General features: G+C 42.8%; 1 protein-coding gene across 2 annotated transcripts in view; it reads left to right on the forward strand.

The window, feature by feature from the left end:
- The window catches only part of ADGB (androglobin), a 591174-nt gene that overhangs the window by 19693 nt on the left and 546113 nt on the right, over positions 1–25368 (forward strand). For both annotated transcript variants that reach the window (XM_069769164.1, XM_069769163.1), the window contains exons 2-3: positions 10937–11099; positions 12580–12672. In XM_069769164.1, coding sequence (XP_069625265.1) covers positions 10937–11099; positions 12580–12672 — 256 coding nt within the window. The remainder of the gene's footprint in view (positions 1–10936; positions 11100–12579; positions 12673–25368) is intronic.

Below are 25368 nucleotides of genomic sequence, written 5' to 3' on the forward strand. Positions count from 1 at the left end.
GTGCAAGAAAGAAAAACGGTTGGCGGTTGGCACATGGACCATGTACAGTGGGGCAAAAAAGTATTTAGTCAGTCAGCAATAGTGCAAGTTCCACCACTTAAAAAGATGAGAGGCGTCTGTAATTTACATCATAGGAAGACCTCAACTATGGGAGACATACTGAGAAAAAAAAATCCAGAAAATCACATTGTCTGTTTTTTTAACATTTTATTTGCATATTATGGTGGAAAATAAGTATTTGGTCAGAAACAAACAATCAAGATTTCTGGTTCTCACAGACCTGTAACTTCTTCTTTAAGAGTTTCCTCTTTCCTCCACTCATTACCTGTAGTAATGGCACCTGTTTAAACTTGTTATCAGTATAAAAAGACACCTGTGCACACCCTCAAACAGTCTGACTCCAAACTCCACTATGGTGAAGACCAAAGAGCTGTCAAAGGACACCAGAAACAAAATTGTAGCCCTGCACCAGGCTGGGAAGACTGAATCTGCAATAGCCAACCAGCTTGGAGTGAAGAAATCAACAGTGGGAGCAATAATTAGAAAATGGAAGACATACAAGACCACTGATAATCTCCCTCGATCTGGGGCTCCACGCAAAATCCCACCCCGTGGGGTCAGAATGATCACAAGAACGGTGAGCAAAAATCCCAGAACCACGCGGGGAGACCTAGTGAATGAACTGCAGAGAGCTGGGACCAATGTAACAAGGCCTACCATAAGTAACACACTACACCACCATGGACTCAGATCCTGCAGTGCCAGACGTGTCCCACTGCTTAAGCCAGTACATGTCCGGGCCCGTCTGAAGTTTGCTAGAGAGCATTTGGATGATCCAGAGGTGTTTTGGGAGAATGTCCTATGGTCTGATGAAACCAAACTGGAACTGTTTGGTAGAAACACAACTTGTCGTGTTTGGAGGAAAAAGAATACTGAGTTGCATCCATCAAACACCATACCTATTGTAAAGCATGGTGGTGGAAACATCATGCTTTGGGGCTGTTTCTCTGCAAAGGGGCCAGGACGACTGATCCGGGTACATGAAAGAATGAATGGGGCCATGTATCGTGAGATTTTGAGTGCAAACCTCCTTCCATCAGCAAGGGCATTGAACATGAAACGTGGCTGGGTCTTTCAACATGACAATAATCCAAAGCACAACGCCAGGGCAACGAAGGAGTGGCTTCGTAAGAAGCATTTCAAGGTCCTGGAGTGGCCTAGCCAGTCTCCAGATCTCAACCCTATAGAAAACCTTTGGAGGGAGTTGAAAGTCCGTGTTGCCAAGCGAAAAGCCAAAAACATCACTGCTCTAGAGGAAATCTGCATGGAGGAATGGGCCAACATACCAACAACAGTGTGTGGCAACCTTGTGAAGACTTACAGAAAACGTTTGACCTCTGTCATTGCCAACAAAGGATATATTACAAAGTATTGAGATGAAATTTTATTTCTGACCAAATACTTATTTTCCACCATAATATGCAAATAAAATGTTAAAAAAAACAGACAATGTGATTTTCTGGATTTTTTTTTCTCAGTTTGTCTCCCATAGTTGAGGTCTACCTATGATGTAAATTACAGACGCCTCTCATCTTTTTAAGTGGTGGAACTTGCACTATTGCTGACTGACTAAATACTTTTTTGCCCCACTGTATATGCCGACCAATTTTTACGCACACATCTCAAAGGAACCAGGAAACTGCATCAGCCAAGTAAAGTAAATTCACAGCCAGAACCCTCAGAATATATAGATAGATGTCCTGTAGATATATAATATATAATTTCACAAGCCTCCTACATATTATAAACTTGCACCCTTTAGTGCCTGTCATGTGGAGTTTATTCTACAGTTGTTAGGCTTACATAACCAATTAAATAAATACATAAATAAAAGGATGTGTTTTTTCCCCTACTTTATAAAACCAGCAAAGGTAAAGCAGACAGCTGTGGGCTGATATTATCAGACTGGGAAGGTCTCTGGTTATTAGGCCCTTCCCAGGGTAATAGGGCTTGGGGCTGATGTCAGCTTTGATTTTTCCAAAATCACAGTAGATATGAAGCCCTGGTGTTACTAATAGAGAAGCGTCTTCCAGACACCCCATTACTAACCCATTATTAAAAAAAAAAACACACACACACAAAAAATAGTTTATTTAACAAAATACTCCCAACACTTTTCCGTGTTCACCAATTTATTAAAAAATAAAACCCCTTGCAGCTCAGATGTAGTCCAGGGAATCCAACGTAATCCACAAATGGAAACCTGAAAAACATAAAAAGAGAGAAATGAAAGCAAGACACTGTTCCCCCATTCACCATTTATAGAAAATAAGGGTCCCGCTTCCTTCTGAGTCTCCAACAGCCACTCCCTGCTCACACTGCATTCCAAGAGACCTGTCGGCTCTGAACACAGGTGACATCAGTAACGATAACACCCATTAGAGTAGCCGACAGAGGGCAGCATGACTCGATGACTCTAATGCGCGGTATAGTAGCCCTCCAACATCAAGTGCCATGTATGCTATTCCTGTCTTATTTGACAGGGCCCTGGTGCAGCCAGTTGTATAGATGCATGGGGGGTTTGTAGTGATAGCTGTGGCATCTGGGACCTAATGTCTCAAGGGCAGGGTAAGTCTGTTTCCAAGAAGACACCAGTATTAGAGATGGCACATGGCAGGTGCAAGGCTCTGTTAGAGAATCTGCACTTGAGCTTCACGTTATTTTTCTGGGTGCAGTTTTTAGACTTCATTTGCTTCTGTGTATGTACTCTTTATTTCTTCTGTGTATTTATGGATATACTGCAATGGTGGAATGATATATGGTGTCAATTACAAATATTTAGGCTAAATTCACATGGAGTGATTATTCATAACTTTTTTTATTTTTTTTCTTATGGGCCTAAAAACTTACAAGCAGGTAGTTGCTTACTACCTACCTGCTGTGCCCAGCATTGATCTCTGCTGGCACAAAGCGGTCACAGACTGCTCCCGACGGTGAATCTGTGGCTTCCAGCGACACCATGTTGACAGAGCAGCTGTGACACAACTCTGTTGTCGGGTGTCCCAGGACCAGGGGCATATTTCCTGTCCCTAACGCTAGGGGCATCGTAGCTCACCCTGTTCCCTAAATTACTTCTGATGGTGAAGATGCCGGGGCCACGTACCTTGCCTTAGCGTCTGAATCCGCCCTCAGTCTGTATCTTTCCCCCACCCAGGGAAGAGGGGAGTAATAGTGTACTGTAATACACCAACCAGACTAACAAGGTAATATGAACAGGGGTAACGAAAAATACAAAACATACAAATATACTCACACATGTAACAGAGGAAAACATCGGGGAGTGGAGGATGGGGTTAAATCAAAGTAGGAGAAGAAGGGGACTTATCACACACTCAGAACCTAGCAACAATCACAGATAAACGCACCAACCGCCTTCTCCAAAAACCACCAACAACCACCTTCAGCCATGAAGCATAAGCTCTCTGACAATGAGTGCCAGCCAGGGCCCTGATTATATAGGAGATGGGAGTGGCTAACAGTGCATGGCTGAGAGCCTTAATGCTCCAGGAGCTCTAAACACAGCAAATTAACCTCTGCACTGCCAAAAGAAATTTGAACCATTTAATAATAATAAGAAGTGCTTCTAATCTGTGCAGGAGGAGAAATCAGACGCTGCGGTCTTCTGACTCCTCTCTATCGCGGTAAACCTGTGACAAACTGATTCTCTTCCACTCTGTTGATGGGCTGTGCCTGTCGATGTCATGCTGAATGAGAGCTGTCTCCCAGCTGCATAACTGTGGTGAGCTGGGTGTCAATCAGCATGACATCAACAGAGCAGCCCAGGAGAGGAAGAGCGCTCTGCTGACTTGAAGCAGCAGAATTGCCAGCATGAGCAGTCTGTGATCGTTCTGAGCCAGTGCCGGCCAGAACAGGCAGAGAGCAACAACCTGCCTGTTAGTTCTTAGCCCAATGAGAAAAAAAATAGTTGGAAAAATCCAATGCAACAGAAATCTTGGGTTTCTACCTCAAATTGCTATAGATCTGGGCATGAATTAATCCCGTCAGCCAGATTTCAGTGACGGTCCTTTATTTCCATAATGTAGAAAACATTTGGAGGCAAATTAAGATCAGATAGGCAGATTTCAGTGCTGAATGTGCCTCAAAATTCATGTGAAAATTGTGTTGTCAGAGCGTACATATTCAGTCCTGGTGAATTTGTTGTGATTTTCAGTGAGGATTCACAAATCCACTCCACATAACATTGGAGGACAGTCTGCAAAATGTCTCTTCTGTTGTGAATTCTTCACAGAATTTTGCTACAGTGAAATGGTTGAACATTTTTGCAAATCAGAAAGGCAGATGTGTCAGTTTGGCATCCGTTTAAGTCACACTTTTATATCCACTGCACTGAACTCACCTTAAAGCGAACTTTTCATATGCTTGTTACACTTGTGTGCAGGGAACATTCTACAAGTACATTTGCTGACTAATGACCAAAACAATGATGCCATGTGTGAGCATTACATCAGCAGATTAATGATTCAAATAATTAAATCAGTGAAAATCTGTGGCAGCGTTCTAAAAGTACCGCCATAGATAAGGTGCAGTACCCTGGAGCGACCACTAATCAGTTTTCAGGGCTGCTGTGTTGCGCCCCATACCTTGATTACTGATATTGATTGATGGGGATACTGGGTGATCTCATATTAATGGCCTAATCTTTTGTATAGGTCATCAGTTGTTTAGTCCCGGACACGCTCTAAACGGCCAGGATCAGTGGCCCCTCCAATAATAGCTGTAGAGCAGGAAGCTGGCCTAGGACCTGAGCGAAGGGCTCTATGGCCTCTACTGCAGTGGCGCTCAAAGTCACCACTGTGGACCAAAAACGCTTACCGCTACTGTGTGGTCATAAAGTGATGAAAGAAGGGGTTGTTGAAGAGCTGCACTGTGTATTATATAGTTGTGTGTCTGCTGTTGTGAGACGTTCTAAAACACACATTCGGGTATGTGCTCATAACGTCTTCTTCAGACAGGTTTCACCTGGAATCCACCCAAAAAGTGCCGCTAAAGTGCTGCTAAAAATGAACATAGTGCACATCAATGTAAACTTGGCATTACAGTGCTCATGTTCAGTCTTTTCTTACTTTTTTTAACGATTTCAGGGTTTGAAAGACCCCAATTACAGATACGCCACAAAAATCAACTGCAAAGCCACCAATGAAGCCTCTTCAGGAAAAGAAACTCACAGCATTTTCCCGGAGCGGCTTCCCCTAGAAAAAATAGGTGATGCGGCCATAAAAAAGACATGGTTGCACAAACCCTTATGTGAATCAGAATCCCTTTCTGAGAAGATGATAGAATTCACATCAATTAATAGTGAACAGGAAGATATCCCTTTTTTCTTCAAAAAAGATGTTCAGCTCTATTCCATCTTTGCCGAGCTACCAGAATAACATTGCTGATATGTGAGCTCTTTATAATCATTGCCTTCTTTGCTGCTCCTTATTTAATGGTATTTGGCCAAGCTATCATTACATGTGCTGTGACCAGACGGAAGCAGATACACCTGGCCTCGATGTCACCAATAGAAGGAACTGCACATGGCAGGTTGTGGGCTCTCTTCCAATTTTTGCATTGGATCTTCTATTACGCCTCGATATAGCTTCCTACAACTAGGTAGATAAAAGAAACAAGCCTCTTTGTATACTACCTTTTTGTACTGTCTTCGGTTGATTTCTACAACATTAGTAAAATGGGTCGTTCCAGACATTGTACCGAAGGACAAAGATCTTTGATCAAGAAGATGATTGGAGAGGGGAAAACTTATAAAGAAGTACAGAAAAAAATTGACTGCTCAGCTAAAAAGATTTCCCAATGCTTTGAAATGGCAAACACAACCTAAAACACAATGTGGGGAAAGAAATACTACCATCCGCATAGATCATAGAATCACAAAAATGGCAAAGAAGCATCCAGGGAGATCATATAAGATCTTCAGTTACCTGTGAGTCCTGCAACCCTCAGAAGATGCCTACATGAAGCCAAACTATGCAATAAACCCTCGTAAAGTCCCATTGGTGAAAAAAAAGACTGGTATTGTAAAGGTTACAATTTGCCAAAGAGCACATTGGCCTAAAGAGAAGAGGTGCAACATTCTATGGACAGATGAGAGCAAGATTGTTATTAGAGTCTAAAGGCCGCAGACAGTTTATGAGACAACTCATAAACGCTAAATTCAAGCCACAGTTCACTGCGAAGACCTGAAAACATGGAGATGCAAGCATAATGGTTTGGGGTTGCTTCTCATACTATGGAGTTGGGCCCATTTATCGTATATCAGGCACCAAGGACCAGTTAGAATAAATCAGAATACTGGAAGAAGTAATTTTCCCTTATGCTGAAAAAGAAATGTCCTTGAAATGGGTATTTCGGCAGGACAACGACCCCAAACACAACACAAGCAGGCAAGATCCTGGTTCCAAACCTACAAGATTAATATTATGAAGTGGTCAGCCCAATCCCCAGACCTCAATCCGATTGAGAATTTGTGGAGTGACATCTAAAATGCTGTTTTTGATGCAAAACCTAAAAATGCAAAAGAACTATGGAATGTAGTCCAGTCAGCTGGGGCTAGAATATCTGATCGCCGGTTTCAGACGTTACTTGACTCCATGCCACAGGTCATGTAAAGCAGTTATCAGAAATAATGGTTATGCAACTAAATATTAGTTCAGTGATTAACAGAAAAGCTATGTCTGCAAACAAAGTTCAGTTTATACTATAAATATTCCAGTTTGTAAATGGAAATCCTTCTCTGCTATATTTTTTAGCAGTCTGTTATTGCAATTCCTTCATTTTTAGTTTAAAAATTGATGCCGGTATTTTGTTCATGTTTTCATTTACAGTCGAATGTGCAGTTTTCCCAGTGCCTGTGTATATGGTAATAAATGCTATTATGAGGATTAGCCATTTTCTGAGATGTTTTAACTCCTTCAGGACCTTTGACATACCCATAAGTCATAGAAGGGAAGGGGTTCCCAACCTTTGATGTATGGGTAAGTGATGGTGATCGTGCAGGCACAGGAGCTGTACCCGCACAATTCCTGTCTAGAGCTCAGTTTACATGATAATCGAGACATGGCCCAGTCAGGAGTGGTGCCCGCACCACTATATAACCCCCTAAGGGCAGCAGTCGATATCTGTCTCAACATTTAGGAGGCTGGATGAGAAAGGTGACTCCCTGTCCCATCCGATTGGCACCCCGGTGTCATCATTGCGAGGGCTCGATCGACGTCATGGCAGCCTGAGATCACTATGACGACACGCTGGTCACGCAGCTACAGAAAGCCTGTTAGACTATGCTCAGAGTCTAACAGGGCAGCACTGACAGGTATAAAGCATTACAATGCTGGTGCATTGTAATGCATTATACCAGCGATCAGAGGAATACAAGTTAATATCCCATAGAGAAACTTAGTAAAAAAAAGTGGAAAAACGTTTAAAAAAAAAAAAAATCACAACATAAAAAATACAGCATTATAGCCATAAATACGTATTTTTATGTAAAAAAGGACACATATTTGGTATTGCTGCGTCCTGAACGACCCAACTTATAAAACTGTCACACTAGTTAACCCCTTGAGTGAACAACGTAAAAAAATAAAAGTAAAAAACGAGGCCAAAAAGCTATGCTTTTTCATCGTAAATGCTGAACAAAAAGCGGAATAAAATGTGGTAAAAAGACAGTTGTAAATACAAATTTGTATCTCTGAAAACACCATCTTGTACCGCAAAAAAAAAAAAGCTCTTAGAATAGAGCAGTGCAAAAACAATTCTTTTTTCTATAGAAGTTTTTATTCTGTAAAGGCAGCAAAACATAAAATAAATATATAAAATGTTGTATCGCTGGAATCGTACTGACCTGAAGAATAAAGTTGCCTTATCATTCTTGCCACATGCGGAAAAGCATAAACCATCACCCCCACAAAAAAATTCCTGAATTGCTGATTTTTGTTCATTCTGACTCGCAAAAATCAGAATAGAAAGCGATCAAAAATTTTATGTGCTTGAAAATGGTACCAATAAAAATGTCAACTCGTCCCGCAAAAAATGAGCCCTCACATGACTCTGTCTGTAGAAATATGTAATAATTATAGCTCTCAAATATCACGAAAACTTGTATTTGAAAAAAAAAGTGTCTTTTAGTGTGTGACAGCAGCCAAATAGAAAGACATTATATAAATCTGGAATAGCTGTAATCACACTGATCCGAAGAATAAAGTCATCTAACCACTTATACTGCATGGTGAGTGGCCCATTTGATTTGTTCATTCTGCCTTCCAAAAATTGAAGTAAGGCTCGGCTCACATTTATCCTGTGCTCCACACTGAGCACTTATACCTGGGTTTCCCTTTAAATCTCTGAAATCCGTGATTCGGACAGATTCCCTGGTGGAAAATTCCCTATAGTGAGGCAGATAGAGACACTGTGGCCTATGCCTGGCCTCTGACCTGGCAGTGCACATCTTTTTAAGCATGCATTAAAGTGCGGTCGGCCACAGTTTCGTGCTCTTCTGAAAAGAATTACACTGCTGAACAGAGGCCAGGTAAAGTTCAGAATAACTCTGCTGCCTCATCATAGTGATTGGATCTATCAGAGGTTTCATCTGAATCACAGCTTTCAGATATTTAGATGGAAACACCGATGTAAGTGCTCAGCATAGAGCGCAGAATAAATGTGATTCAAAATTTTATGCAAAATATTCCTAATAAAAGCTTCAACTCAGTCAACTCAGTCCAGAAAAAAAGGAAATCCCCACTCAGGTCTGTCATCTATTAACAGAAATGTAGGGGACTTCCATGTTATTGGTAGTACAAAGGCTCTGGAAAAACTAAATGGCTCCCACAAAAGAAATTCAGCAAATTCTGCGCTCCCAAATCCAAATGCCCCCCCCCCCTCCCTTCTGAGCCCTAGTGTGCTAAAACCACATTTAGCATCCACATATTTGGCATTTCTGTAACAATGAGAGCCCGTTTAATTTATGGAGGCATGTCTCCAGAAACAAGAGGTGGACATAATGTACTGGGCACTACAATGTATGGGCACGACAAAGGCCTATTTGCTATTTGCTCTCAGCAACATCCACTTCTGCTTGTTTCTGGAAGACATTCATGGAGCTAAATCATCACTACAGCTGTAGATAAATTCCCAAAGGGTTATAATTTCCAAAGTGGGATCCTTTGAAGGGGGGATTCTGTTCTTATAGCAGTTAGAGGCTCTGTATATGGCGTCAGCAAAATATTCTAGGAAAATTGCACTCCGTCCCTCTTGAGTCTCGCCGTGTGGCTAATCAGTACTGAACAGCCACATATGTGGTATTTCCACATGCAGCAAAAATTATGTGACAAATTTGGGTGCCATTTTACCCATTTCCCAGTCTGAAAATGTAAAATCTGGGGCTAAAGCTAAATTTTTATGGTTAAAATGTAATTATTCTTTCTTCACTGCCCAGAAAACTCTGTGACACACCCACGTTGTCAATATGATCACTGCATTCTTAGGTGAATTGAGAGGTGTAATTTGTAAAATGGGGTCATTTGTGGGATGTTTCTGCTGTTTTGCCATGTCAAGAGATCTTCAAATGTGACATGGCATCCACAATCTATTCCAGCCAAAACGGAGCTCCAGAATTCAGTTGGCGCTCCTTCCCTTCGTAGCCCTGCTGTTCTCTCAAACAGTTGTTTTCAACCACATATGGGGCATCGGCATACTAAGGAGAAAGTGCCCAACAAATTTTATTGTCCATATTCACCTGTTACTCTTGTAAAAATGAAAAATATGAGACAAAATCAACATTTTTGAGGGAAAAATTTATTTTTTCATTTTTACTGCTCAACATTATAAACTTCTGTGAAGCACCTGGGGGTTCAAGGTGCTCAACACATCTCTATATAAGTTCCTTGAGGGGTGTAGTTTCCAAAATAAGGTAACTTTTGGGGGATTTCCATTGTTTGGGCTTACCAGGGGCTCTGCAAACGTGACATGGTGTCAACTATCTATTCCACCCAATTTTGCACTCTAAAATGTTGCTTCTTCCTTTTTGAGCCCTGCCGTGCTCCCAAACAGTAGTTTTCCACCACATATCGGGTATTTCCATACTCAGTAGAAGTTGCACTACTAATTATATGGTCCATTTTCTCCTGTTACCCTTCTGAAAATGCAAAATTTGTGGCTAAATCAACATTTTTGAGGGAAAAAGTAAAATTTTAATTTTTTCCCTTCACATTGTTTTAATTCCTGTTAAGCACCTGACAGGTTAATACACTTTGTGAATTTGGTTTTGAGCACTTTGAGGGGTGGTATTTTTAAAATGGTGTCACTTTTAGGTATTTTCTGTCATATAGGCCCCTCAAAGTCATTTAAAATGTGATGTGGTCTCTACAAATTGGTTTTGTAAATTTTGTTGGAAAATTAAGAAATTGCTGATCAACCTTTAACCCTCCTAACTTCCTAACAATAAAATATTATGTTCAAATATTATGCTAATGTAAAGTAGTCATGTGGTATATGATATTTTTTAACTCCTTTGTGTGATATAACTATTTGGCTTAAGGGTATAAAAAGTCAGTTTGAAAATTGCGAAATTTACAAAATGTTTGCCAAAATTCCGTTATTTTCACAAATAAACTCAAGAAATAAAGTGCAATGTGTCACGAAAAAAATAATCTCAGTATCACTGAAATACTCATTCCAGAGTTTTTACTACATAAGTTGACATTGGTTCAGAAAAAGCGAAAACAGACAGGGGGGTGAAGGGGTGAAACACACCATTATTTTCCACATAACTGTATGAGAAATAATTTTATATTTGTTTTTATCAACAAGTTTCTTTATTTTTACCTCCTAATGAAACGTATTAATATGTTCTAATTTCTAGTGTGGCGGCAGTCATTGCCAATACATTGGTTGCCTCAGTTGAGTTTAAGAAAGGACGATCTTCAATGTGGCCAGAATGGAATGAAGCAGAAGTAAATGGAGAAAAATGGGACACAGGAAAAGGCGGAAAGGAAAAAGACAAAACTGGAAAAAGCCCAGCATTAGTAAGTACAGTATATTGCACTGAAGGCTACCAGAATAGCAATTAGAGTTTTCCAAATGTTAATTTCATTTCTGTTGATGATTCTGAAATTAATAATGATATTAATTTACTCTGTCTGATCGAGTAAAACAGAATATTTGAATTGGAATAATCTACACCATAAGGATATTGATCTTCCCTAGTGTCAGCCTTGGGGGCGTATCCTTCTTCTTCCTGTATGATATTGTCCAATCATATGACTGCAGCAACATGCAGGGGAAGAAGAAAACGCCCCCACAATATTGTACAACAGGTTTCCGCAATGTGAGACATGTGACAGTCTGTTTTTACTGATCTCATTTCTCAACTCTGTGTGATTACATACTGCGTGCAGTAGATGCAGACATAAGTGTGATTTAGACAAACTGTTGTATCCAGTGAGATATTGATTAAAATTTTACTTTTTAAATGGATGTACTCATTTATTCTGAGCAGTATATATATATATATATATATATATATATATATCTCCTATGTGCAGTAGACCCCGCACTGCTGCTTTGCTGATAAGTGTGGCCTCTACCACCGATCACCCCCTTCACTGTGCCCTGACAGATTTATTAGCAGCCGTACCACTAAGACCAAGTGATCTCCTGGCTCATCCTCTGTGGGTCGCCGGCTCTGTAGTGCTCCAGTTAATAAATCTAATAGAACACAGAACTTCCGGCATTCAGTGTGGCATAGAGCATCTGCTTTTAAATAAAACTTTTAGTTATCTCCTACCAAGGGCAGTAAAACCTTCATTGAGTGCCCCATGGTTCTACCTCTCAGCTTCTACTTAGCATTTAGTCTTCACTTTCATGCGTAGATATACACATGAGAGCTGATTATTAAAGAGTAAAAATGCATTTTAGAGGCATCAATGATGCATATATTGTTAGCTCTGTCTATTGTTGGCTCCAATATGAGTCAACTGAGAATCTGTCAGTAAGCCCACTATGACAGTTTGACAAAATGTATGTAAGTCTCCTACCTGCATTTTTCTTATTTGCCTCTTTTGGAACTCCTCTCAGTTGATTTATGACCAAAGATCCCTCCAGTATTGACTGTTTCAACATTTTTAATAAAACTCAATTTCAAAACTGATTTTTGCCCCAATTACCTGCATTTAAATAAGAAAAAAATCTTCACAGACGAGCAATCCCTTTAAATCTAAATCCTTGTCCATTTTGGTAATCTTCTAAATTGCTCAGAATTGATCGCCTATTATTCCTCGTGGGATTTATAATCTTCATCGTATAAGTATGTCCTTGCCTACACATGCGAGGGTCAGTTACACAGGATGCCAATTAGCCTCAGTATGCTTTTGGAATATTTCCTAAATTCCTGTTTAAGAGGCATTCTGTCATTTTCTACACAATTTGGAAACTCCCAGTAGGATGTAGACTCTATGGACTATTCTTTGTAGAATTTCTATAAATCTATTTTTGTTTTGTTTTCAGCATTTTTTTGATGATCCTGAAGGAAAAATTGAATTACCAGCTAATCTAAAAATCCATTCATGGAAACGTCCCCATGAGTTTATGACAAGCGCGGTAAGAATTATTGTGCCTGAATGAAAACACTGAATTTCAATAAATTCTCTTGTGAAGTGCTGCAGGAATATAATGGATCGTGCTGCACTGTTTCTTCTTGTTATTGAGATCTGTGCTCTTTACAGCTGCTAATAAGCATTAAACTGTTACAAATATTTTATTATTAAAAACTCTTATGTTAACGCTCCATGTACCTAAACATGTAAGTGAGTGTTAACCCTAATGTTAGAAATTATTAATGATAACTAATTATATTAGCACTGCAAAAATCACAATCTCTATTCAAAACACTCATGTCAGCTCAGTATTAATGTTAACTAACCCTAATTAGCGTCGTCTACTCAGGCCGAGCGGTCACTGATTGACGTCTGCTCTCCTGGCAATAACAGAAATCGAGAGCAGCGGCAGAGATTCAGCACCAGACCTGGGGAGGGTGAATAAAGCACATGATTTTTTTCAACCCCTTAACGACCTCAGGTATTTTTAGTTTTGTATTTTCATTTTTTGCTGCCCTACTTCCCAGAGCCATAACTTTTTTATTTTTCCGTCAATATGGCCACACGAGAGCTTGTTTTTTGCGGGACTAGTTGTACTTTTGAACGACACCATTGGTTTTAACATATCGTGTACTCGAAAACGGGAAAAATATTCCAAAAGTGCAATCCCACACTTGTTTTTTGTTTGTTTTTTTTACAAAGTTCAATAAATGCTAAAACTGACCTGCCATTGTGATTCTCCAGGTCATTACGAGTTCATTGACACCAAATATGTCTAGGTTCTTATTTTATCTAAGTGGTGAAAAAACATTCAAAACTTTGTTAAAAAAAATTGCTCCTTTTTTCTGTTACCCGTAGCGTCTCCATTTTTCTTGACCTCGGGTCGGTTGATGGCTTATTTTTTGCATGTCGAGCTGAGGTTTTTAAAGATAGTATTGGAGCAGAAACGTTCTTTTGATCGCCAGTTATTGCATTTTAATCCAACGTCGCGGTGACCAAAAAACGTAATTCTGGTGTTTTGACTTGTTTTCTTGCTACGCCATTTAGTGATGAGGTTAATCCTTATTTTATTGATAGATCGGGCGATTCTTAACGCGGCGATACCAAATATGTGTAGGTTTTATTTTTTTATAGTTCTATTTTGAATGGGGCGAAAGGGAGAGTGATTTGAACTTTTATATATATTTTTTTATATTTAATTTTTTTTTTACTTCTGGCATGCTTCAATAGTCTCCATAGGAGACTAGAAGCTGTCATAAACCAATTGCCTCTGCTACATACAGGCGATAATCAGATCACCTGTATGTAGTAGATTTACTGAGATTTACTCTAGGAGTCCTCTGGTTATCATGCCAACCCACCGATGACCCGCGATCACGGCCTGACGGCCGGAAGTGCACACTAGATGCCGCTGTCAGAATTAGACAGTGGCATTTAACGGGTTAATAGCTGCAGGTGGATCGCTATTCCACCCACGGCTATGCCGAGCACATGTCTGGTGTTCAAAACAGCTGACATGTCCCAGGAAAGATGTGGGCTCAGTGTTGGAACCCATATCAAAGGGAGGGTGTCCGACATCGGCATACTATTACTAATAAACTATCATTATATTACTAGATGGTGGCCCGATTCTAATGCATCGGGTATTCTAGAATATGCATGTCCACGTAGTATATTGCACAGCCCACGTAGTATATTGCCTGTTATGACCTGGTGGTCAGGACAATAATGGACCTGGTGGATAAGAGCACACGGAATGACCTGATAGTTACTGATAATATAGGACGAGCTCTGGGACGTGGGAACTCTGCTGACCGCAATCCCTAATCCTATCAACCACACTAGAAATAGCCGTGGATTGCGCCTAACGCTCCCTATGCAACTCGGCACAGCCTAAGAAACTAGCTAGCCCTGAAGAAAGAAAAATAAAGCCTACCTTGCCTCAGAGAAATTCCCCAAAGGAAAAGGCAGCCCCCCACATATAATGACTGTGAGTAAAGATGAAAATACAAACACAGAGATGAAATAGATTTAGCAAAGTGAGGCCCGACTTACTGAACAGACCGAGGATAGGCTACGTTCACATTAGCGTTGTGCGCTGCTGCGTCGGCGACGCAACGCACAACGCACGCTAAAACGCACCAAAACGCACGCAAAAACGCTGCGTTTGCGACGCATGCGTCGTTTTTTGCCGAAATTTGGACGCAAGAAAAATGCAACTTGTTGCGTTTTCTTGGTCCGAAGCTTGCGGCAAAAAAGACGCATGCGTCGCACAACGCAGCACAAAAAGACGCATGCGTCCCCATGTAAAATATAGGGGCGCATGACGCATGCGTCGCCGCTGCGTCGCCCAACGCAAACACGACACAAAACGGGAAACGCTAGTGTGAACGTTACCATAGGAAAGGTTACTTTGCGGTCAGCACAAAAACCTACAAAAAGACCACGCAGAGGGCGCAAAAAGACCCTCCGCACCGACTCACGGTGCAGAGGCGCTCCCTCTGCGTCCCAGAGCTTCCAGCAAGCAAGAACAATCGAAATAGCAAGCTGGACAGAAAAATAGCAAACCAGAGAAAAACAAGCAGTCACTTAGCTTCTGCTGGGAAGACAGGTCACAAGAACGATCCAGGAGTGAACTAGACCAATACTGGAACATTGACAGGTGGCCTGGAGCAAAGATCAAAGTGGAGTTAAATAGAGCAGCCAGCTAACGAATTAACCTCGTCACCTGAGGAAGGAAACTCAGAAACACCCACAGCCACCAGAGAAAGTCCATGGACAGAACCAGCCGAAGTACCATTCATGACCACAGGAGGAAGCCCGACAACAGAACTCACAACAGTACCCCCCCCTTGAGGAGGGGTCACCGAACCCTCACCAGAGCCCCCAGGCCGACCAGGATGAGCCAAATGAAAGGCACGAACCAGATCGGCAGCATGAACATCAGAGGCAAAAACCCAGGAATTATCTTCCTGACCATAACCCTTCCACTTGACCAGGTACTGGAGTTTCCGTCTCGAAATACGAGAATCCAAAATCTTCTCCACCACATACTCCAACTCCCCCTCAACCAACACCGGGGCAGGAGGATCAACGGATGGAACCACAGGCGCCACGTATCTCCGCAACAATGACCTATGCAACACATTATGGATGGCAAAAGAAGCAGGAAGGGCCAAACGAAATGACACAGGATTGATAACCTCAGAAATCTTATACGGACCAATGAAACGAGGCTTAAACTTAGGAGAGGAAACCTTCATAGGAACATAACGAGACGACAACCAAACCAAATCCCCAACACGAAGTCGGGGACCCACACAACGCCAGCGGTTAGCGAAACGTTGAGCCTTCTCCTGGGACAATGTCAAATTGTCCACCACATGAGTCCAAATCTGCTGCAACCTATCCACCACAGTATCTACACCAGGACAGTCCGAAGACTCAACCTGCTCTGAAGAGAAACGCGGATGGAAACCAGAATTGCAGAAAAACGGCGAAACCAAAGTAGCCGAGCTGGCCCGATTATTAAGGGCGAACTCAGCCAACGGCAAAAAGGACACCCAATCATCCTGATCAGCAGAAACAAAGCATCTCAGATATGTTTCCAAAGTCTGATTAGTTCGTTCGGTTTGGCCATTTGTCTGAGGATGGAAAGCCGAGGAGAAAGACAAATCAATGCCCATCCTAGCACAAAAAGATCGCCAAAACCTCGAAACAAACTGGGAACCTCTGTCAGAAACGATGTTCTCCGGGATACCATGTAAACGAACCACATGCTGGAAAAATAGTGGCACCAAATCAGAGGAGGAAGGCAATTTAGACAAGGGTACCAAATGGACCATCTTAGAAAAGCGATCACAAACCACCCAAATGACCGACATCTTTTGAGAGACGGGGAGATCCGAAATAAAATCCATAGAAATATGCGTCCAGGGCCTCTTTGGGATCGGCAAGGGCAAAAGCAACCCACTGGCACGAGAACAGCAGGGCTTAGCCCGAGCACAAGTCCCACAGGACTGCACAAAAGAATGCACATCCCGTGACAAAGACGGCCACCAAAAGGATCTAGCCACCAAATCTCTGGTACCAAAGATTCCAGGATGCCCAGCCAACACTAAACAATGAATCTCAGAGATAACTCTACTAGTCCATCTATCAGGGACAAACAGTTTCTCTGCTGGGCAACGGTTAGGTCTATCAGCCTGAAATTTTTGCAGCACCCGCCGCAAATCAGGGGAGATGGCAGACAAAATTACCCCCTCTTTGAGAATACCCGCCGGCTCAGGAACACCCGGAGAGTCAGGCACAAAACTCCTTGACAGGGCATCAGCCTTCACATTCTTAGAGCCCGGAAGGTACGAAACCACAAAATCAAAACGGGAGAAAAATAACGACCATCGAGCCTGTCTCGGATTCAACCGTTTGGCAGACTCAAGATAAGTCAAATTCTTGTGATCTGTCAAGACCACCACGCGATGCTTGGTGTCATGATTCCAATGGCAGGGAATCACAAAAGGACAAGCACCAACGAGCTCTAGGGTGATGGAACCTAAGCTGACCGCGACCCTAAACCTGAACACACAAATAACAATATGTTATAACAATAACAAACAACAAACCCTTCAAAAAACCATCCTGTAATTACTTGAACTCATGTTCCAACTCATGGGACATGAGGAGCAATTACAGCCCACTAAAGCAACCAGCAGCAAAGAGACAATTATATGCAAGCTGGACAAGACAAAAATAAAGCAAAACGTGGAACAAGAAAATCAAAACTTAGCTTGTCCTGAAGATTACTGAAGCCAGAAGCTGAGGTAACAAAACACTCTGATAACCTTGATAGCCGGCGGGGAAATGACAAGAAAGCCCGGATAAATAGGAAACTCCCAAATCCTAATAGAACAGGTGGACACCAGAGACAGCAGAACACAAATCACCCAGTACCATCAGTAACCACCAGAGGGAGCCCAAAAACAGAACTCACAACAGTACCCCCCCCTTGAGGAGGGGTCACCGAACCCTCACGAGAACCACCAGGGCGACCAGGATGAGCCCTATGAAAAGCGCGGACCAAATCATCAGCATGAACATCAGAGGCAACCACCCAAGAATTATCCTCCTGACCATAACCCTTCCACTTGACCAAATATTGGAGTTTCCGTCTGGAAACACAAGAATCCAAGATCTTCTCCACAACATACTCCAATTCTCCCTCCACCAGCACCGGAGCAGGAGGCTCAAGCGAAGGAACAACAGGTACCTCATACCTCCGCAACAACGACCGATGGAACACATTATGAATAGCAAACGATGCTGGGAGATCCAAACGAAACGACACAGGGTTAAGAATTTCCAAGATCCTATAAGGACCGATGAACCGAGGCTTGAACTTAGGAGAAGAGACCTTCATAGGAACAAAACGAGAAGACAACCACACCAAGTCCCCAACACGAAGTCGAGGACCCACGCGGCGATGGCGATTAGCAAACTGCTGAGCCTTCTCCTGGGACAACTTCAAATTGTCCACCACATGACTCCAAATCCAATGCAACCCATCCACCACCATGTCCACTCCAGGATAATCAGAAGGCTCCACCTGACCAGAGGAAAAACGAGGATGAAACCCCAAATTACAAAAGAAAGGAGAAACCAAGGTAGCAGAACTAGCCCGATTATTAAGGGCAAACTCGGCCAGCGGCAAAAAGGTAACCCAGTCATCCTGATCAGCAGAAACAAAACACCTCAAATAAGTTTCCAAGGTCTGATTAGTTCGCTCCGTCTGGCCATTCGTCTGAGGATGGAATGCAGACGAAAAGGACAAATCAATGCCCATCTTAGCACAGAACGTCCGCCAAAATCTAGACACAAACTGGGATCCCCTGTCAGAAACGATGTTCTCCGGAATCCCATGCAAACGAACCACGTTCTGGAAAAACAGAGGGACCAACTCAGAGGAGGAAGGCAACTTAGGCAAGGGTACAAGATGAACCATTTTAGAAAAGCGGTCACACACAACCCAGATGACGGACATTTTTTGAGAGACAGGGAGATCCGAAATAAAGTCCATGGAAATGTGCGTCCAAGGCCTCTTCGGGATAGGCAAAGGTGACAACAATCCACTGGCTCGAGAACAGCAAGGCTTAGCCTGAGCACAAACCTCACAAGACTGCACAAAAGAACGCACATCCCTCGACAAGGAAGGCCACCAAAAAGACCTGGCCACCAAGTCTCTAGTACCAAATATTCCAGGATGACCTGCCAACGCAGAAGAATGGACCTCGGAGATGACTCTACTGGTCCAACTATCCGGAACAAACAGTCTCTCAGGCGGACAACGATCAGGTTTACCCGCCTGAAACTCCTGCAAAGCACGTCGCAAGTCTGGGAAGACGGCCGACAAAATCACCCCATCCCTAAGGATACCAGTGGGCTCAGAATTTCCAGGGGAGTCAGGCACAAAACTCCTAGAAAGAGCATCCGCCTTCACATTCTTTGAACCTGGCAGGTATGAAACCACAAAAGTGAAACGAGAGAAAAACAGTGACCAACGAGCCTGTCTAGGATTCAGACGCCTGGCAGACTCAAGGTAAATCAGATTTTTGTGATCAGTCAAGACCACCACACGATGTCTAGCACCCTCCAGCCAATGACGCCACTCCTCAAATGCCCACTTCATGGCCAAAAGTTCCCGATTACCCACATCATAATTCCGCTCAGCGGGCGAAAATTTTCTAGAAAAGAACGCACATGGCTTCATCACCGAGCAATCGGAGCTTCTCTGTGACAAAACCGCCCCCGCTCCAATCTCGGAAGCATCAACCTCAACTTGGAAAGGAAGCGAAACATCAGGCTGACGCAACACAGGAGCAGAAGACAACCGGCGTTTAAGTTCCCGAAAGGCCTCCACAGCCGCAGGAGACCAATCAGCAACATCAGCACCCTTCTTAGTCAAATCCGTCAAAGGCTTAACAACACTAGAAAAATTAGTTATAAAACGACGATAGAAATTAGCAAAGCCTAAGAACTTCTGCAGACTCTTAAGAGATGCAGGCTGCGTCCAGTCACAAATAGCCCGAACCTTGACGGGATCCATCTCAATAGTAGAAGGGGAAAAAATATACCCCAAGAAAGAAATCTTCTGGACTCCAAAGAGACACTTTGAGCCCTTTACAAACAAGGAATTAGCCCGCAGGACCTGAAACACCTTCCTGACCTGCTGAACATGAGACTCCCAGTCATCAGAAAAAAACAAAATATCATCCAAATACACAATCATAAATTTATCCAGATATTCACGGAAAATATCGTGCATAAACGACTGGAAGACTGAAGGAGCATTAGAAAGTCCGAAAGGCATTACCAAATACTCAAAATGGCCCTCAGGCGTATTAAATGCGGTTTTCCACTCATCACCTTGCTTTATTCGTATAAGATTATACGCACCACGAAGATCAATCTTAGTGAACCATTTAGCCCCCTTAATGCGAGCAAACAAATCAGTCAACAAAGGCAAAGGATACTGATATTTTACGGTAATCTTATTCAAAAGACGATAATCTATACAAGGCCTCAAGGACCCATCTTTTTTGGCCACGAAAAAAAAACCTGCTCCCAAAGGGGACGAAGATGGACGGATATGTCCCTTTTCCAAGGACTCCTTAACATAATCCCGCATAGCAGTATGCTCTGGCACTGACAGATTGAACAAACGACCTTTAGGAAATTTACTACCAGGAATTAAATCTATAGCACAATCGCAATCCCTGTGAGGAGGAAGCGAACTGAGCTTAGGCTCCTCAAAAACATCCCGATAATCAGACAAAAATACAGGAACCTCAGAAGGAGTAGATGAAGCAATAGAAATCGGAGGTGCATCATCATGAACCCCCTGACATCCCCAGCTTAACACAGACATTGTTTTCCAGTCAAGGACTGGATTATGAGTTTGTAACCATGGCAGACCAAGTACTAGAACATCATGTAAATTATACAATACCAGGAAGCGAATCACCTCCTGATGAACGGGAGTCATACGCATGGTCACTTGTGTCCAGTACTGAGGTTTATTCATAGCTAAAGGTGTAGAGTCAATTCCCTTCAAAGGAATAGGGACTTCCAGAGGCTCAAGACTAAACCCACATCGCTTGGCAAATGACCAATCCATAAGACTCAGGGCAGCGCCTGAATCTACATAGGCATCGACGGAAATGGATGATAATGAGCAAATCAGAGTCACAGACAGAATGAACTTAGACTGTAACGTACTAATGGCAACAGACTTATCAACCTTTTTTGTGCGTTTAGAGCATGCTGATATAACATGAGCTGAATCACCACAATAAAAGCACAACCCATTTTTCCGCCTATAGTTTTGCCGTTCACTTCTAGACTGAACTCTATCACATTGCATTGTCTCAAGTGCCTGTTCAGAAGACATCGCCAAATGGTGCACAGGTTTGCGCTCCCGTAAACGCCGATCAATCTGAATAGCCATAGTCATAGACTCATTCAGACCCATAGGCGCAGGGAACCCCACCATAACATCTTTAATGGCCTCAGAAAGGCCATCTCTGAACTTTGCAGCCAGGGCGCACTCATTCCACTGAGTAAGCACTGACCATTTCCGAAATTTTTGACAATATATTTCTGCTTCATCTTGCCCCTGAGAGAGAGCTAATAAAGCTTTTTCAGCCTGAATCTCCTGGTTAGGTTCCTCATAGAGCAAACCCAATGCCAGAAAAAACGCATCCACATTAAGCAACGCAGGATCCCCTGGTGCCAATGCAAATGCCCAATTTTGAGGGTCACCCCGCAGGAAAGATATAGTAATCTTAACCTGCTGAGCAGGGTCTCCAGAAGAGCGAGATTTCAAAGAAAGGAACAGCTTGCAATTGTTCCTAGAATTCAGAAAACTAGATCTATCTCCAGCAAAGAACTCTGGAATAGGAATTCTAGGTTCAGACATAGGAGCATGTACAACAAAATATTGTATATTTTGAACCTTAGCAGCAAGATTATTCAAGCTGGAAGCTAAACTCTGGACGTCCATGATAAACAGCTAAGGTCAGAGCCATTCAAGGATTAAGAGGAGGAAAAAAAAAAAAAAAATCAGCCTGGCTGCAATTAAGGCTAGGCAGCAACCTCAGAGGAGAGAAAAAAAAAAAAAAAACTTCCTCAGACTACTTTTCCTCCTACTTCAGCCCAAACATTTTGGTCGGCTATACTGTCATGATTCCAATGGCAGGGAATCACAAAAGGACAAGCACCAACGAGCTCTAGGGTGATGGAACCTAAGCTGACCGCGACCCTAAACCTGAACACACAAATAACAATAGTCGGGGAACGTGCCTACGTTGATCCTAGACGTCTCGAACCAGCCGAAGATCTAACTTCCCCTATTAGAAGAAACACAGACCTCTCTTGCCTCCAGAGAAATACCCCACAGAAATAGCAGCCCCCCACATATAATGACGGTGAAATGAGAGGAAGGCACATACACAGTATGAAAACAGATTCAGCAAAATGAGGCCCGCTAAAACTAGATAGCAGAGGATACAATAGTAAACTGCGCGGTCAGCAAAAAACCCTTCAAAAAACCATCCTGTAATTACTTGAACTCATGTTCCAACTCATGGAACATGAGGAGCAATTACAGCCCACTAAAGCAACCAGCAGCAAAGAGACAATTATATGCAAGCTGGACAAGACAAAAATAAAGCAAAACGTGGAACAAGAAAATCAAAACTTAGCTTGTCCTGAAGATTACTGAAGCCAGAAGCTGAGGTAACAAAACACTCTGATAACCTTGATAGCCGGCGGGGAAATGACAAGAAAGCCCGGATAAATAGGAAACTCCCAAATCCTAATAGAACAGGTGGACACCAGAGACAGCAGAACACAAATCACCCAGTACCATCAGTAACCACCAGAGGGAGCCCAAAAACAGAACTCACAACAGCTTGGCTCCTTCAAGCCAATGACGCCACTCCTCGAATGCCCACTTCATGGCCAACAACTCTCGATTACCAACATCATAATTGCGCTCAGCAGGCGAAAACTTTCTAGAAAAGAAAGCACATGGCTTCATCACCGAGCCATCAGAACTTCTTTGCGACAAAACAGCCCCAGCTCCAATCTCAGAAGCATCAACCTCAACCTGAAACGGGAGCGAAACATCTGGCTGGCACAGCACAGGGGCAGAAGAAAAACGACGTTTCAACTCCTGAAAAGCCTCTACAGCTGCAGAAGACCAATTGACCACATCAGCACCCTTCTTGGTCAAATCAATCAACGGTTTAGCAACACTAGAAAAATTAGCAATGAAGCGCCGATAGAAATTAGCAAAGCCCAGGAACTTTTGCAGGCTCTTCACAGATGTCGGCTGAGTCCAATCTTAAATGGCTTGGACTTTAACAGGGTCCATCTCGATAGTAGAAGGGGAAAAAATGAACCCCAAAAATGAAACCTTCTGAACTCCAAAGAGACACTTTGACCCCTTCACAAACAAGGAATTCGCACGAAGGACCTGGAACACCATTCTGACCTGCTTCACATGAGACTCCCAATCATCCGAAAAGACCAAAATGTCATCCAAATATACAATCAGGAATTTATCCAGGTACTCTTGGAAGATGTCATGCATAAAGGACTGAAATACTGATGGAGCATTGCAAAGCCCGAATGGCATAACCAGGTACTCAAAATGGCCCTCGGGCGTATTAAATGCTGTTTTCCATTCATCACCTTGTTTAATACGCACAAGATTATACGCCCCTCGAAGATCTATCTTGGTGAACCAACTAGCCCCTTTAATACGAGCAAACAAATCAGACAGCAACGGCAAAGGATACTGAAATTTGACTGTAATTTTATTGAGAAGGCGGTAATCAATACAAGGTCTCAAAGAACCATCCTTCTTGGCCACAAAAAAGAACCCTGCTCCCAATGGTGACGACGACGGGCGAATATGACCCTTCTCCAAGGATTCCTTTATATAACTCCGCATAGCGGCGTGTTCTGGCACAGATAAATTGAACAATCGGCCCTTAGGAAACTTACTACCAGGAATCAAATTAATTGCACAATCGCAATCCCTATGAGGAGGTAGGGCACTGGCTTTGGGCTCATCAAATACATCCCGATAATCCGACAAAAACTCTGGAACTTCAGAAGGAGTGGAAGACGAAATAGACAAAAATGGAACATCACCATGTACCCCCTGGCAACCCCAGCTGGACACAGACATAGATTTCCAGTCCAATACTGGATTATGAACCTATAGCCATGGCAACCCCAAAACGACCACATCATGCAGATTAAGCAACACCAGAAAGCGGATATCCTCCTGATGTGCAGGAGCCATGCACATGGTCAATTGGGTCCAGTACTGAGGCTTATTCTTGGCCAAAGGCGTAGCATCAATTCCTCTCAATGGAATAGGATACTGCAAGGGCTCCAAGAAAAAACCACAGCGCCTAGCATACTCCAAGTCCATCAAATTCAGGGCAGCGCCTGAATCCACAAATGCCATAACAGAATAGGATGACAAAGAACAAATCAGAGTAACGGACAATAGAAATTTAGACTGTACAGTACCAATGGTGTCAGACCTAGCGAACCGCTTAGTGCGCTTAGGACAATTGGAGATAGCATGAGTGGCATCACCACAGTAAAAACATAGCCCATTCCGACGTCTGTGTTCTTGCCGTTCAGCTCTGGTCAAAGTCCTATCACATTGCATAGGCTCAGGTCCATGCTCAGATAGTACCGCCAAATGGTGCACAGCTTTACGCTCACGCAAGCGTCGATCGATCTGAATGGCCAAAGACATAGACTCATTCAGACCAGCAGGCATGGGAAATCCCACCATGACATCCTTAAGGGCTTCAGAGAGACCCTTTCTGAAGATTGCTGCCAGGGCACATTCATTCCACTGAGTGAGCACAGACCACTTTCTAAACTTCTGACAATATATCTCCGCCTCATCCTGACCCTGACACAAAGCCAGCAAGATTTTCTCTGCCTGATCCACTGAATTAGGTTCGTCATAAAGCAATCCAAGCGCCAGGAAAAACGCATCAACATCACGCAATGCCGGATCTCCTGGCGCAAGGGAAAATGCCCAGTCTTGAGGGTCACTGCGTAACAAAGAAATAATGATCTTTACTTGTTGAACAGGGTCACCTGAGGAGCGAGGTTTCAAGGCAAGAAACAATTTACAATTATTTTTGAAATTCAAGAACTTAGATCTATCACCAAAAAACAAATCAGGAATTTGAATCCTAGGCTCTGACATCGGATTCTGAACCACAAAATCTTGAATGTTTTGCACACTTATAGTGAGATTATCCATCAAAGAGGACAGACCTTGAATGTCAATGTCTACACCTGTGTTCTGAACCACCCAGATGTAAAGGGGAAAAGAGAGACAAAACACACTACAAAGAAAAAAAAATGGTCTCAGAACTTCTCTTATCCCTCTATTGAGATGCATTAGTACTTTGGGCCACCTGTACTGTTATGACCTGGTGGTCAGGACAATAATGGACCTGGTGGATAAGAGCACACGGAATGACCTGATAGTTACTGATAATATAGGACGAGCTCTGGGACGTGGGAACTCTGCTGACCGCAATCCCTAATCCTATCAACCACACTAGAAATAGCCGTGGATTGCGCCTAACGCTCCCTATGC

The sequence above is a fragment of the Ranitomeya imitator genome, chromosome 5 (genome assembly GCF_032444005.1).
Source record: "Ranitomeya imitator isolate aRanImi1 chromosome 5, aRanImi1.pri, whole genome shotgun sequence".
Taxonomy (NCBI): Eukaryota; Metazoa; Chordata; class Amphibia; order Anura; family Dendrobatidae; genus Ranitomeya; species Ranitomeya imitator.